At 41.9% G+C, this 16,700-nt stretch overlaps 1 protein-coding gene across 3 annotated transcripts in view; it reads right to left on the bottom strand.

Moving 5' to 3' along the window:
- LGR4 (leucine rich repeat containing G protein-coupled receptor 4) overlaps positions 1 to 16,700 on the bottom strand; it is an 81,508-nt gene that overhangs the window by 33,927 nt on the left and 30,881 nt on the right. For all 3 annotated transcript variants that reach the window (XM_040608016.1, XM_040608018.1, XM_040608017.1), the window contains exon 2: positions 12,284 to 12,355. In XM_040608016.1, the coding sequence (XP_040463950.1) occupies positions 12,284 to 12,355 (72 nt within the window). The remainder of the gene's footprint in view (positions 1 to 12,283; positions 12,356 to 16,700) is intronic.

Genomic DNA, 16,700 nt, shown 5'->3' with positions numbered 1-16,700 from the left:
CCAGGTTTGTTTTACAAGAGAGAAATGAAAAAATATGGGCATGCAATATAGCACACGTACAACATGCAAATTAATACATCACTGAAATCGTCCAGTCAGGTTTTCCACATTACCCCCTTTCAGCATGCCTCAAAAATAGTTGCATTCAGATTTTCAAATATAATGTATAAACCAAGTGTTTTAAAAGGCCCCCTGTTTCTCTCTCTCTCTCTCACACACACACAGAGTAAACAGGCTAAGGATAATCACAGCTTCACCAAGCCCCAAAGGCCAGCACAACAGAAAAGCAGCAACTTTCCTCGCTGCAAGACTCACAGAGCTCGGGACCAGCTCTGGAAACTTCTTCTCTGTGGTGGGACAACTTCATACCACCACAACGCGGCACCCGAAGGCAGCCCTACATTCACGCAGCAAAAGCGCTGTAACCATCCCTCTCTTCATCCCGAGTGGAAACAGGTTCAGAGACCTGGTCCAAAAGTCCATGTACTGTTATTGAGTCCAGGCACATCCCCGTTAGTTAGAGCTCCTTCTCCAGAAGGGAGAGGACTGGAAAACAGGTTCACCCACAGAGACACTACAGGCAGCAGACCACTGTCAAGAGCCCTGCTACGCTACTAAAACTTCATTTGCTGTCTCTTCTCCAGGCATCTCCTGAAGTGGGGTGTAAATGTGTATCTCACTGGACAGGAGCTTTCCTGCTACCTCAATCCTGACTCCCCTCATTTGGAAACTCTGCCCAGGAGCACAGGTATCCTCAATTAGTGGATCTGAGTTACACCCTGGAGGTTTCTGCAGTGGAATCACAGCTGTAACCTACGACTACACTCCGTACCTTCCTTCTAGGTCAGCAATCTCCTTGTAAAAGCCTAGTATTGAACACCGTAGTCCTCTATTTTTACTTTAAAAAACGGAGTGTTCCAATGGGACAAAATTTCTGTGAGTTCGGACAAATTCAAATAGACAGAATCTCTTTCAACACAGCAGGACAACAGAGTAGGACATACAGGGGACAAAATACTTTCGCTATCCCATCATATATAGGTGAGCAATAGCCTCTACTCATTATTTTAAGTGACACGGCCAGTGGTCTCCAGCTGCAGAGGTCACTGTTGTTACTACAGAAATCATGATACAGTCTGGCTGGGGCATTATTTTCCATGGTATCTCATTCCCAGAATACGGAGCAAACATAACGTTTTGCACTGTAAGTCTTCTGAAAGCAGCAAAGACTGCCTTCTCTCTTCTGGGAACTTAAAACTTCTGCAACTATGAATCTGGCAACTCGGCTGCATGTTAACCAAGCCAAGCTGATCACTGATGTCACTCCAAAATCAGGGAGGATGTCCCAGGGATACATTTTTGTCTCTAACAATTAAAACCATCACTCTCGTTTTGATAGGATGAAATACAAGCTACCTGGAAACCTCTCTTCTTGTCTTGCATGCCAGATGGCGGTGAACGTCAGGTTACTTGAACAAAGAATTAGGTCTCCTTCTGTCCTTCCGGGTATCTCATGCACATACACAAAGTGGTTTTGCTGTGTTGTTTTTTGGTTTTTTTGTTGTTGTTTTTTTTGTTTGTTTGTTTGTTTTTTTGGTTTTTTTTTTTTTGTTTTTTTTTTTTTCCCCTCCTGGTGGTATTCTGGGATCCTCCTAACCTTATCTGTCCATCTTGTCTCTGGTAATAATACACTGTCTACTTTTTCCATGGATCAACTGTAATCGTACTTCAATGAAAACTCGTATAAGGACAAAGACTGCAATCCTGACATGTCATAGTAAATCATCCGATTTATTATTTTTATTTGTACATCAGCTGCCTTCTGGTAAGACCTAAGACTCCTAATTCAAGATCAAGTCAAGGCTGAGCTTTCCACATCCCTTACAGACCATGCACCACTGCCCCTCTGCCCACTCAGGATCTTTTTAGCTCTCCAACTTTTACCTACCTATTTTCATCCCACTGGAAAGTATTTCATTGCTTCTCCACTTGCACTTTTGCAATTTCTCTAGGGTTTTGCTGACTTCAAGCTATTCTGCCATCCTCACATGCCTGTCCCTAACATCACCATTTTCAGGGTTCTTTGTGCTTCCGACACCAACTTGAATTTTACTTCATGCTCTGCTGAAACAAAAGTAACCTTTGAAAATGCCTCAGACACACCAGCTGGGGATCATGGATTCAATTTTCTCAAACTTAAGGAAAGAGCTTCAGGTTCCACCTATTCCAGAAAAGCAGCCACTGTGGAACGGATTTTGGTTTCCTTAAGAGATGATGCACAGTTAGTTACGTGCCACCATTTATTCATCAAAGATTGAAGCTTTACACGAGAGGTACGGTCATCTGCAGGAAAAGAGCAGGGCTCACCACATCCCCCGAGCCGAGACCCCTTCCCGGCCAGGGTGCATGCCTGCGCTGACGGCTCCCACCCAAGCTGGGCAGCTGGGCAAGGGGCCGGGCTGGTCAATGGAAGCCGTTATCATCGGACTAAACTTCGTTTTGCTTATCTGCGATTAGCAAACAGCCCCTTTGGGACTTTTGTCAGCTGCAGCCTGCTACACTGCTGTGAAGCCATCAATAACCTACAGACTACTCCCAATTTTTCCACGCCAGTTTAACTAAATGGATACTTTATTCTGCTGCTGCTAATGGAAAATGCATTTGTATCCTTCTCCTTTGCTTGCAGTACTTTCAGTATTATACAACCTCACCCACTATTTATAAAATCATGAGTACAGAAGCCAAGACGCATCAGGACTGAAAAAGAAAGCGATTAACTACAACCAGCACTGAAACTGCACCAACTCCATCCAGCTGAGTAGGCACTTCTCCTCCTGAGCTTTTCCTTTCCAGCATTTACAGCCCTCTCACAGTTATACTGGACTTCAAGGTAATAACTTGTTTTCAAAATGCATTCCTTGTCTAAAAAATTTAAAATGTCTAAGTAAACCGAACTGATAGATTAAAAGCAGTCTAAAGCTTGTCCATAAATTCTACTGTTAAACTGTCAGCAAGTCGCCGGCACCCACTGCAAGACAAAAACATGGCTCTATGATATTGCTTTTCAGGGATTATCAAAGAATATTTATAATTATATTATTTTCTTGTCAACAGGGACATAAGTTATGATGGATTTTGAAGAAAGCAAGTATTCCCATCCATGCAAAACATGCTCTATTTTTGAATTTGCAAGTGGTATCTGCATTTGGGCAAGACCTCCTTGAAGCAGAGCCCCCAGGCTACACCACATACGCGCTGAAGGAAATACATATAACCTAAAACAATTATTATACAATCAGAGCTGTTGAAGCAAGCTGCCTTTGTGGTCCCAGCTAGTATTCTCCAGCAAAAAAAACACACGTTTGTACAAATTTTCTAACAAGGACATGTCTTAAACAATCAACAACACCATGTCTTGAAAATTGGAAGCAACTCATCTACAGCAGTAATGACAAGTTGTTCCAGCAAGCAACTTCGATTTTTCTCACCTCCAAAGCAGAAAGCAAAGTACATTTTTTTTTTATAAAATGTGCCACCATCTCCCTGATTGCCTTTGCACATGCTGCCCCGTGGTAGCCCTTTCCCTCCATAGCTACCTCAACACGCTCGGGTGAGCCTGCATATGCTGATGATACAGGTTCTGCCGCTCTGGATTTCCATCTCCCTCTAATTTCTCACTGCACAATCATCAATCATTACAGACATCACCGTGTTTACTCGAGAAAGAGCTAACTGAGACAAACATTCCATGTTTCTCACCATGACGCCCAAACTTAAGCACTTCAGTGGCAGAGTAGGGGGGAGGTGGCTGGTTTTCAGGATTTTATTTCTTCTCCCCATCCCCCCAAAAAGCCATGTCTAATATTAAAATTTCTGCTTTTCAGGGTGGATGCTGAGAGATCAGGGGCACTTCGCAGTGCTGTAAGAGCAACCTCCACAGCAGTGCGCTGCTGTGAAAGCAGAGGGGGATCTGTAGTGGACAGGTCCAGTTCAGAGGAGTCTGGCACTCAGAGATCTGTGGATTCGACACCAGCCTCATCACAAGCAGCACAGAGGGCAGCACATGAGGGAGACGGGCTCTCTGCTGCCCGTACGGACCAGCAGATGGGCTGCTACACTGCACTGACAGGAGCTCTTCCAGCATCAACACGCTCCTTCCAAATGATAAATAACATTTCACTTACCTAGTCTGTACAGCAGAGACGCAGAGATGAAAGCAACCAAGCTCGGTCTTGATCAACTAGGAAAAAAACTGAATCAACTACAGATTTGTGCTTTTAGCAGAGAGTGCTATTTAGATGTTCAGAAGATTTCCAAGATCACGAAATACGCTGATCGTTAAGACACGAGAGTGTGAGAAAATGACTGCTGGGATAGTAAATCCGCAAAGTTGCTCCAATCTTTCCGTACCATCTCTTGCCTTGGTATTTATTGGCTTTCCAGGCATGGGATCTTTTGCACAACTATGCATCTACCAAGTGACACTGCAAAATGTGGAAGTGGATTAAATCTACGTTTATTTGGCAATTAATCCTCTGTTACCAGTTTTCTAACCACTTCAGATACACACTGGGTAAATACAAGCCCCAGGTTTTGTTGACAAGTTCACAATGAATGACCATAAAGAAATGGGAGTAATTTTCAGTATGATTCTTTGTTTCAGACTTAAGTCAATTGTTAACCTTCTCTCAGCTGGGGGGAAAAAAATTAATATCAGAATCATCTAGAATTTTATTTTAATATAGAAGGCCAAGAAAAGAACTTTACGTGAGTACTGTTACTACTTCCATGCCAGGACAAGATCTGCCAATGCTAATTAGGCAGGAGTACCTCAGTACTCACAAAAAACTTAACAAAATATAACCACCCAAGAGGAGGGGAGGAAAGAAGGTAAAAACAATTACTTTATTCCTTATCATGCCTTCTTACGGTGACGTACAGTGTTGCACCATGACACTATGATGACAGAATGCACCCAATTACTTTCTCAGAGCACAGGGGCAATGCATTTACCTCCAACATACAGGATTTTTTTTCCCCCTGCTTTTCCGTCTATCTAAGGTTTTTGCGGAGCTACATGTGACTCTTTTTGAGGCCCGAGCCTGGAACCAGCCACCTGCTTGCCTGCACACGTACATCTTTTGTCCCACACTCAAATTCCTGCACCCAAAAGGTGGAGGTAGACTGCACGGGACGAGCACTCTTTGGGGGACCCTACCTGGACAGACGCAGCATGAGAGCTTCTGAGGCTACTGCTCAGCCTCCAGAAGTTTCTTATCTGGTTTATACGTTCTGACAGCCCCAACCTGGCAGCTCAGGCAGCATAATAAATTCAGGCTCGTAAGACAGGTCTTGAAGCATAACACCACCACAAAATTCAGCCTCCAGGCCATTTAGCCAAGCCAGCTCCTGTGTGCATGCGCATGCGCAAATAACGCTGAACACTGAAACTCGAAGACGACAGATAAGGAAAAAGTTTCGATTCCCTCTAAAAGTACTTGCAGCAGAATAACCAGCATTGGGAACCTTACACACAACCATGCCAACATTTGAAATTAACATGTAGAAACAGAAACTGGAAAGAAACTTCCTCATCTTCTAAAACCAATGGAATTTACTCAACCTACTAGCATCTGTCCCCACAAACAGGAAAAATATGCAACTGTTAGACACAGTAAGAACCTTCCAAGCTACAGAAATAACATTCTTTTATCAGAAAGATTGAAACTCATCCAGAATCAAACTGATTTAGGACTTGCACGGTAAGAAAACACTAATTAAACACAGGTTGGCCAACATGTTTTTAAACATCATTTAGCATCTAGTGCAGACCAAGTAGGTGAAGTTTAAAAATATCTTAGCTGACTGTGGTTAATTCTACTTGGGAGTCTTTGCCTAAAGGTTTGTCTTGACTAGAATTCGAAGGTGCAAGTTACAACACGCACTTTCTGAAGCTCCGGTGCACACAAGGCAGCAAACATCTCTAATGTATGCTAGCTGGTCAAGTCAAAGCTTAGGCTTTAAACTTGCTACCACACGTGAAACCTACACCTTGCATTTTCTTCATTAAAACGTTACCTCTCGGAATTCAAGCTGAAGTAACTGAGGAAATTACCTCCTCCAGCTGTTCAAATATTCGGAGCTGGCAGATGGATGAAGAGCACTCATCGGCTTCCAACCCAACGTCACCCGGCTATTTTTGAAATATCAACAGAGGACGTCTACGCTGGCTGCCTTTGTAACACAGCAGCTGAAGAGAGCTCTCGTCTCATTCCTCAGTCTCTGCTAGTGGGGCTGAATAGCCAGATATGGGGTGGTAACGTCTCCGATTGTACCAACTAGTTTCACAGGAGAGTGTTTAACCACAGCCTCAGTTCCCACACATCAGCTAGCTAACACAAGGCATCAGGACAACTTTCCTCATGAAGATCCATCATTACCTTTTCTACTCAAAACAAGCCCTTCGTCTCCATTCAGCTTCCAACGACAAATCCTGAATGACTCGTGTTTATGATAGGGAGAGAAACTGCACCGTCTCATCAACATTCACATGCCACCTTCAAGACACTATGCTGAAGGACAGAAAAAAGCCTCCTTCCACCAGACGTTCCAGCGCCAGGTGAGGAAAGACACTGCATCCCAAACTAACAGCTCAGCCTTGGTGGCCTTGGCTTAACTCCAAAACATGTCTTATTCATAAAACCAAAGTAATAAAAAATGACAGACACTCCCCCTCCCTCCCCAAGGATAATACAAGTTGGTGCCGAAGCAGGTATTAGAAGGAAGGGGACCATCTAAATTACACACTGAAACAGATACTACAAAAGCAAGCAGCTGTGACATTTCAGCCAGGTGGTCATCTTCAGCTGCAGAGAAGAGGAAAAATAACTCTAGACATTTCCCTTGCAGATATTCCCTGATTACAACCTTATGGCAAAAACACCTCATTTTCACTGCCAGTACGCATTTTAATTAATCCTTAGGTTCTTAAAACATGCTTTGTCAATTAAAAGCTATGATCAGAGACTCTCGCTGAGGGTGGTGGGGGTGAGGGGGGAAGGTAAGATGTTTAAGCAGGACCTCTTAGTGCTGTAATCAGCATGGATATAATTAAATAGTCAAGCAAATGCTCAATTGCACTATTTCTTTCCCTGAAAAGTCACAGTTGCATGCGTGCGGTCTCTCACTTGCCATTTATTCACCTCTCCAAAAGCAGATTAGCATTGTCTTTCAGAAAAGCGAAAACTTTCTTTATTTTATCACTTGATTTCCCTAACCATTCTCACCAACCATTAAATAAAGATCTCCATGAAGTTCTTCCCTTGACTGGAAAAAAAAAAAAAAAAAAAAAAAAAAAATCTCTGAAGGTAGCGTCACAGAAGCGAAACTATGAACAAAACCCAGAAACGCAGCAGACCCTGGCATCAGCACACATCTCGAAGGTAACTGAGCACTGCTGCCTCTTGATGCTTTTCAGGAGGGATTATTTTCCTCACAGTATTACTGGGCACAATACGGTCTTCAAGACCACAACAGTCAGAGAGCATCCTCCCTAACCCTTGCTGGAGAAGGTCACAGCGCTGGCCCAGGACTGACCGGTTGCGGGGTGACCAGGGCTCCCCTTTGGACAACCACATGCCTCTGTCACGGACACCCCACCGACAGAGAGCAGGACAGCTTGCTGCCCTCTGCCTCCCCACCGCCTCGCACGTGGACCAACAGCCAGACAAGCCAAACCCTCATCATCTAAACCTTCCCCGCCAGCGCATAGCAAGTAATACAACAATATTTTTAAAGGGTTAAGAGTAGAAATCATAACAAGGGTAAAAAGTCATTAACTCAGGGAGACTTTCACCTTATTCAAGTGGTTCGACTTTCTGAAGCTAGACTGGAAAACTGGCCAAAAATAAAAATCATTTTGATTTGCGTTCCTTGATGGGAGAGTGTCTTTTTAGGGATTATCATAGAGTTCAAATCCTTCGGATTACTTTAGAAAACATTCAATATTAGAAGGAACTGCAACCATTTAGAAGAGCATCAAAACATAACACAGCCTGGCTCTCCTAGTTAAAAATTCACACTGGAAACTGGTTTCTGCTCTCCAAAAAAACTCCATTATCTAACTATATTTCCCTCTTCTAGCTTTCTATAAATACTTTAAGGTGTGGTTAGAAAACTGTGGCCAAGTTCTTCAAGGATTTTTAGTTTCCATATCAAGTTCAGGGCTGCAGCATATTTATGTTAGCATTTTCTGGAGAATACACTTCATTAACTGCTGTGGCAAAACCGTTGGTGGTCTGCTCCTTGCTGACTCTGACCATTGCTGTTTCAATCACTTGCAAATTACTTCCAGATGGGTATCAGTTACACAGAGATGGAGAATTTTTATAACATTTATAAATAGTGCAAGGATCCTACAGACATATGATAAGCGTGCTACACGGTGACACGCACGGCGAGGCTGAGAGCAAGTAGGGCACTTTCTCAAAGGTACAAGTGAGATTATACTGCAAATTTGGTATTTCTCAGGGGAGTCAGTTCCCTAAACATGGCTATTTAGCTCCATTCCAGTTGTCCTCTTCCACCTGGCCCCCAGATTAACCCAGCACATCTCAAAACAGCACAGGATGCATAAGTCGAAGCGCCCAGGTCGCTCCCCCTTTGGTGACATAGAAGGCACCTTTTAATTGAGCAGCCAGCTTTTACAAGTCTGCTACGCTGCTTCTTTCCTTTTATTTGCTAGTGTTCACTTTAGGATTTGGAAAATCATCCTCTGAAGTCTCTTCAGACTACCAAATAATTCGTTGCATTAAGGAAATGACAAACCCCTTTTTAAATGGCTCCTACTATGATTTTTTAATCCCATCCTCTTTATATGTGCTCTGTGTAAGACTCAGTCGCCTACATAATACATCTAATTGCCTCCCATTTACATTCAATTAAATTCTGCGATACTATTTTGCAATATTAATTAACTAACTCTGCCAGGGACTAACCTCCCGCAGCATTTGACAAACGGCAAGGCTAAAGCACGGAATAAAGGAAAAGGTATCCGGGGCTGTCTTCTGGACAAATCGCTTCTCCAGTCCATAGTGGTGTGGGTACTTAACTGCATTCCCATTAGTTCGTGGGATTTTCATTTGCTTTAGACATGCAATTCTTGGGAAAAGCTCTAGATGGAAAAGTCACTTCTAGCACAGATTTCAACACCACTTTGCGTTAACTATGTCTCTTTTTCTTTGGTGTGGAGACTCACACCCAGGTTTCTGTGCTGAAAAAGCAACTTTTCCTAGTGCCTGGCAGTCAGAATCTGGATCAGTTCAACTATAAATAAAAGCCAGGAAAAAAGTTTGCAATCATCTTTAGAGTGGAGAGGGAAAACTGTGCTTGTACCGTAAGAAGTACGACAGTTTGGGGTTTTCTGTCCACAACCAGCAAAAATAAAGACCCTGAAACTTCCGTGCCCTGTCCCACAGAGAAAAAAAAAATGGGCAGAATATAGCAAAAATGTGTCCAGTACTGGTGAAGGGAAGCTGCTTTTGTTTCAATCTACTTTATAATATTCCCTCTAGGAAGAACATGAACTGAAGCAAGGGAACCTGGAGTTTACTTGTGCATGGATGACCACAACCAGGTCTTTAAAGAAAAGGAAGAAACCTTACTCATTTCACTCTTGATGGGCATGGCCAGAGCCTCTGCAAAGAGGCTTCTCATTTAACGCAGGCTGCTGCTGCAAAACGTCACTAACAGCTCGCAAGTCTCGGTTACCGGCTTTCAATTGAAAAGTACCACACACAGATACTGGCTACTCACAGCTCTGCTCTCACGGTCACTTTCCTGTCTTTCTGCATCCGTGAGAGCTGTTGAATTGGAGAGTTTTTCTTTTTAATCTTCCTGGAGATTCTCCTACCTCTGCAGCTGCAGGAGCTAACTCGAACATAAAATGAAAACTATATTTTTTTCTTATTGTACTAAGGAATGATCATCAACTCAAATAAGTCTAAACATTTGGCAAGTATTATTTTTACTGTAGAGTGGTTGGGGTTTTGTTTTAGTGGCTTTAACATATCAAGTAAGCGTGCTAGAAACGATTTAAAACTTCTGGGTGTTCACAGATAATTCTGAGCTTAATGCTAGCCTATTTTTTTCACAAACCCAAATACCAGAATTTAGGGGGACAATGAGGTACACGTAGCAAATGGCTCTTAGGCAACAAGCACAATAGACGATGGCTGAAGGCTCTGCCATTTCTATTTACCTCCTGACACACCCCAGGGTTTATGGAAGTTACACAACATGCACGCTCACCAGTTAGGTTTTATTGCTTAATTACTTATAGGGAAGAAATGAAATCTCCCAGTCATCTGGAGTTGGGAAAACGGAATTCTTTGGGTTTTTCAACTTTCAGTGTAAGCCTAACTATGAAGAACTTGGAAAAAAAATGGACTACAAATGCAGTCTAACAAAACATACAGACATACAGCAGCTTATAAAGCACGTAGGGAATGCTGGCTAGCGTATATTCTGAGCCAAGCAAGCCTTCCCAGGCTTCCATTTCTTTTTTTATTATTTTTTTTAAATTAAGTATTCAAGCCATAGAGCCTTTCTTAAAATTGTGTCCTTTACATGCATGCAGCATCTGAAATCCTAGATCTACTTTCTTTCATGAGATATTTTCAACTATATCTCAAGTTTAAATAATACCCAAGACCAGAGGGAATAAGCCAGAACCTGTTAAGCATGAAATAAGGTATCACAGACAATTCATCTGACATAAATAAGCTCAACTGCACTTCACAATTGTACTGACCCAAGTCTAAACTACTTAAGAGCCAGGGAAAACATAGTTATTTAAATGAATTAGTAATGGTAGTTGCTACATTATCAGGATACGAGACACCAAAATTGTAAAGGAGAGGTAGCACACCCTACTAGACTAACTAGCATAGCTGGAGTGCAAGGAAGAAAAACAGAGCAGCTTTCAGGAACGCAAGCCTTTCTTCAGGAGCAAGTGATCCATCTCTTACCAATTTCTCAGTATCTTTGTTCCAATGAGGTGCAGTGGTTGTACTGGTTACAGCAAATAATCAGAGTCAAAAGGCTTTATTTGCCATTTTGCTATGGGGTTAATTTATCCTGTTGCCCTCTACAAATGGCTTAATTTCTTTGCTTGAGTTTCCTCACCTGTCAAGTTGGAAGAAAGCTTCCCTACTTCCTAAGGGTTTGTCTCTTTAGGGACATGAGCTGTTCCTTCCCTAAGGTGCTTTTATTGAAAGATCTCTCAACACAGCATTCATAGCTCCAGTGTAGCCAAAGTCACAAATAAAGACAGCTTTACTTTATATTTTAAATGCCCTTTGATATGAAAAATGCCGACACTGAAAATTCAAGAGAAGCAGAGCAAACTGCAATAGTGATGGCTTATGTCCTGCTTATTACTGGAAGTTCTCAACACTCTCTGGCAAAGGTTGAACCATTACCCTCTCCTCATAGATAAGGAAACTAAGGCACACATAAGTCACTTGTCACATAGTAGTACTTACTGAAGTAATTACTGAAGTAATTAAAAGTCAAAGCCTTCTCCCTGTTCACTGACTCTGAAACCCATCTAATTCAGAGCTATGCTCTGAAAGGGTGCTTCACCTCTGCAAAGGCATCTCAGTTACCACTTCAGCAGAACACCAGGCATGTGAGCCTCAGTGCAGCTCAAGGATTCACAAGTCCGAGTATCACCTAAGTAAGATCTTAAAAAAACCCTAAAAACAGAGCAGGACAAGAGGGAGATGGGAACTGGAGAAATAATTTCTGCCAGAGAAGCTGAAAACAAGCAGCCCTGTACCACAGAGCTTCAATTTCTGACATCGGTCAGGATGGGCTTGCGAGCGCTGCAGCCTACGGGGGCAAGGAAAGCAAGCTGTTCAGTAAATGATTGTTTTCTCAGTAAATGTTCAGTAAATTTTATGGAACTTATGCAACAGCTATACTGTAGCTCCTTCAGAAACAATGGTAATTACACACCTCTTGTGTTATCTTTGGATAACACCGTAATTACTATGTGTCATCGCTCTAGCCATGATTAAAATAATTACCGTAAAAAGTCCCTTGTAAGTAGCATTTACTGTTCCGGTTTCCAAACATGTACAGGATTTTCATTTTTTTTTTTCAAGTATATAATTGCTTTTCTCTGTTCACAGCTCAACTCAACACTATTTCCCCACCCACCTTCCACTTCACGCAGCCATCTGATGTTGCAGCAAAACTCTAACATGTGTGAAATACTTACAGCTCTTCCAAGTAGGGAAAGTTCTTGAAGGCATCCTCTGGTAGCCTTGTGATGTTGTTCATGCTGATATCTCTGGAGAAGAAGAAACATAAATTTATCAAAAAACAGTAAGGGAATTTTACACTGTAGGAAAAGAAGGAGAGAAAAAGAAATCCCAAGCAGAAGGTATGATAACAGAAAAAAAATATTCTAGCATCACATGGTAATCTCTCTTTCTAGAAATACACATGCTCGACTTTCAGAGCACAGTAATTTGAGAATCCAGTCGCAACAAAAGACCTACATAATGGGAAGCTGATATAAAAGTTTGCTGACACCTTTAAGGAAAATAATTCACTGTGAAACTACAGGGTATGCATGTTTGGAAGAGGATCTACAGTACAGTTATCCCCAGCATTATTTTTTACCAACTTACACATGCATACAATTTTAACACAGATTATTAAGACCGCTCTAAAACCACAGCATATGAAAAAATTAAAAAAAGAAAAAAAAAAAGATTGTGACCACCCACAATGCAAATTTCCATCCCACAATGTCTTTAAAAAAAATAATAATAATGCATGCATCGGGTCTTAATAAAGAGCTTCTGGCAACATGGCTTCTGGAGCAACTGACAAGAATAGCAGAAACATGTCCTAGCTCTACCACAGTCATCTTTTTTCTACAAAACCTACAGAAGTCCTCGAGGTAATAGTTTTAAGCAGATTTCACTCAGTCCATGAGCAGAGACGGGCCAGCTGCAAGTGCTTACATGATAGGTATGCAGACCTGTTCAGCCTTTTTTCTTTCCGAAGGAGCAGTAAGTGGCAAAACTTGGTGCCATCACCTCAGCTCACACCTACATAACCATCACAGATAATCTAGTCCTCAAGCAAGTTATTACTCAACGTGAGTAAAAGTAGCAAGAAAACAATTCAGTTTGATAATTAAACTCATAACTGCCTAACAATTCATGACATAACCCAAGTTCTTACTTTCTACTTGGTTACTGGTTTGTTTTTTTTTTTAACATATTGTTTAACGAGCAATTCAGTGAGACTCCTTAGTACAGCCCTGTGATTCCTTCTGCTTGTCATCTTCCACACGTTGTTCTCTAGCATCCACATGCCACCTCCCCACATATTTTGGGTCAAAAGCAAACAAACCAAACCAAACCACCCCTTCCATCTCACTGACTGTCAACCAGTACCACTGAAGAACCTGCATGAACATTTGGAGGGCTGGTGACTGCACGCAGGACAGCAGATTTTGTTTGCCACCTAAAAAGCTCGGCCAGCCCTCATCTACTGCTGGGGCATATGTTCTTCACTCATCCATAGCCACCGCTAGTTTTCAAACATCTGCCTCAACTGGAATTACCACTTCTGATGAGGCAGAGAAAGGTTAATTTAAACTCTTCTCGCTATACCAGAAGGGCACAAATCCTTGAAGAATTCTGTAGCAGCAAGAACAACCCCCCCTGACAAATTAAGGTGTTCACATTCAGGGTACCTTCCATGGCCCCCATCTGTGACAGGACTCAGCACCGACCCTCAGTCAGGCCCTGAAGGGGAGCAAGGAGCACTGGGGTGGTGGGGGGTGGTGGTGCTGCTTCTGAGGAGATGGTGTCGCAGGACATTTGTGCCTTCTTTCACGCTGTGACAAACCAAATGCCACGTCAGTACCACAGAACCTACCAAAACTGTTGCAGCAGCTGATTAAACCACTTTTTGCAAGGAGTGCCCAGGTTGTTCCTCCAGTTGCCAGACCATAATGTCTAACACAGCTCATTAAAATAGGTTTCCTTATTTACACTAACAACACAAGGCACTGTATTTAAAAAAACCAACATAGCTACTGGGGAAAAAAAAAATAATAAAAAAAAAATCCCCCACAGCAGTTCACAATGTCAATGAGGCCAGTGAGTTTGTGTTGAGATTAACAGTAACTGGTAACTGGTCTGCTGCCCCCAGCCCAGCAGCACAGGACCCCAGCACCACTGACACAAACGCTGCACTTCTACATTAAACCTAGATGCAATTGTTTCTTTAAACTTAATGTTTGTTGAAGAGCAGGCCAAAACTTCATTCCTCATACCGCAGTGTAAACCAAGGGAGCCATTCCTCAGCAGCTGTAAAGAGTAGACTAGCGTACCGCAAGAGCGGTGGAGATCAAAATAAGGCTGGCTCGGCACATCCAAAACAAACCCACTTGTGAGAGAATACCAAGAAAATCCAGGATGGCACAACAGACGACTTCTCTAAGCTTCAGAAGGACCTGAACTGGAGATGATTTATTACTGAACTCCACAGCCTGCTTTAAGCGGTGCTTTGTGTCTCAGCAGCAGCTTGGGTACCGTGAGATGCTGCAGTTGCTGGGGGGACAGGACATTTTTCTTGTGCAGGAAAGTAAATAAAGGTATCAGATACATGAATCGTCAGCTGTCTGCTCCACGGGAGACCGCAACTTTTATCCTCCCTACCCCTCAACATACATTTTTCAAATTGTCACAAAGACATGCATTTCACACATTCAGGGTAGTCGGCTCCTCTCCGGAGTACCACACGTCCTCTTCCCAGTACTAACTGGGAAGAGCTGATGAATAGGGCAGAAGGATAAGGAGGGAGCAGAGACCCTACATGAATCCTAAGAAACAGCAACTTGTGCAAGAAAATCGCAACTCTCTCAAAAGACTGTCCAGGGGATATAAAACCCTATCATCGTATATATGTATTAAATGGTGGTAGTAAAAATAAGTCAATGGTATGTGTCATCAGAAAGCACTTTATGAATGGCTGTACATCACTTTGTCAAGGATTTTACCGCAACCACATCTGTTACAGTATGTGATGGCTCTTTAGGACAGAAGAGGAAATCACATCCGTCTGAAACCAATGGTCTTAAAGTTTTTAGAGCTATAAACACCCAATTTTCCAAGTGTCATGTGCAATCCTAAACAAAACGAATGGAAACGATGTAGGTATGCAGCATGGCCGACATCCAAATTCTACGTAATTTCAGCTTTCTCTGGGATCTGAAATTAGCAAAGAATCTTTTTTGCCTGTAGCTCCAAGCATCAGCATCTACCATTTTAGTATGGTGAATAGACTCTTCAGACATAAGCACGTAACAGAAGACCTTAATAATGAAGATCTGAGAGGCACCATCGATATCCACAGATTCTACTGACATCTATTTTCAGTGAAACTGCATTTATCACAAGAACAGGCACAAAGACGCTTTGCAATTCTGTCTTTAGCATTATTGTGTGAATCTGCAGGGACTGCTTATCATGATTTCTTGCTAAAAAGCTGGAATTACTACACAGTTTCTGTATTTGCCTTCATTACATGTGATAGTAACTCCTACTCAGTAAATAAGTCAATCTTCATAGCAACAGTTCCCAGACTCTGGGGAACATCCAGCCACCAACTATCAAAGTTTCTTAATGATTGCCATACAAGTTTTTAATTAAACAAAAAAAATATTCTAAAACATTATGTAAAAGCAGTTTTGCTGCAGAAATGACAAACTGATTGCCAGTGCTTCACCAATCAACAGACTTGCGTAGATCATGCTTTGAAAAACTGCCAAAAAGAACCATTTTAACGTAGTAGAAGATTAGTGTGTTTTCACCTTCTCATATCTCAAGCGCACTTTCAGCAAAAGCAGCAACAGATATAGAAGGGAAAAACCACAAGGAATTGTAGAAGCTGAAATCAGACATTTGGGTTTTTACACAATATCTGCTTGGGGGTTTTTCACACACAAGTTTATTTTCTTCTCATTTCACTCTACAAAATATCCTCAGTCAAATAATGAGTTCATGGGCACTATTTGCTGGTTATGAAATATTAAGTAGTTCATAAGCTTCAGTGGAAGAATTTACAAACAATATTAGCAAACACCCATGTTACTAAAATTAGATGAATTAACAACTCTTTAGAGAGTTTACTCAGTTAATTTCAAAGATACTTTTAACAAGGCATAATGTATACAATTACAACAAAAATGGACTAGCACCATATATTAAGACAAAATAATGGCAAACGTTCCCCCCAAAACCACTGTCCAAAAAAAATAGTTCTTGCCAATTTTCTACTGCTTTCAGTTTAGAAAATATTTACTATTCCTAAAATTTGAAACAAATCAGTTTATGCAGAATCAAGAAGGCTGTCCATGTAACAAAGATAAAATCTTGGACATATCCAAGAAATCTCCACTGAGAAGCTGCCCTACCTACTCCACTATACCAGAAAGGCTTATGAGCCCAGAGCTCAATTAAGGTCCTAATACATAAAATGAAGATCTATGAATGAACAAAACAAACACCAAACAGTAGTTTCCCAACCTCTAGCAGTGTCCACAGGAATAATGCTATCACCCAACCGAGGGATCACGTCAGCAGTCAGCAGGACTAAGCTGAAGGACCCAT

The sequence above is a fragment of the Falco naumanni genome, chromosome 10 (assembly GCF_017639655.2).
Source record: "Falco naumanni isolate bFalNau1 chromosome 10, bFalNau1.pat, whole genome shotgun sequence".
Lineage (NCBI taxonomy): Eukaryota > Metazoa > Chordata > Aves > Falconiformes > Falconidae > Falco > Falco naumanni.
This window is presented reverse-complemented; position numbering and strand designations above follow the sequence as displayed.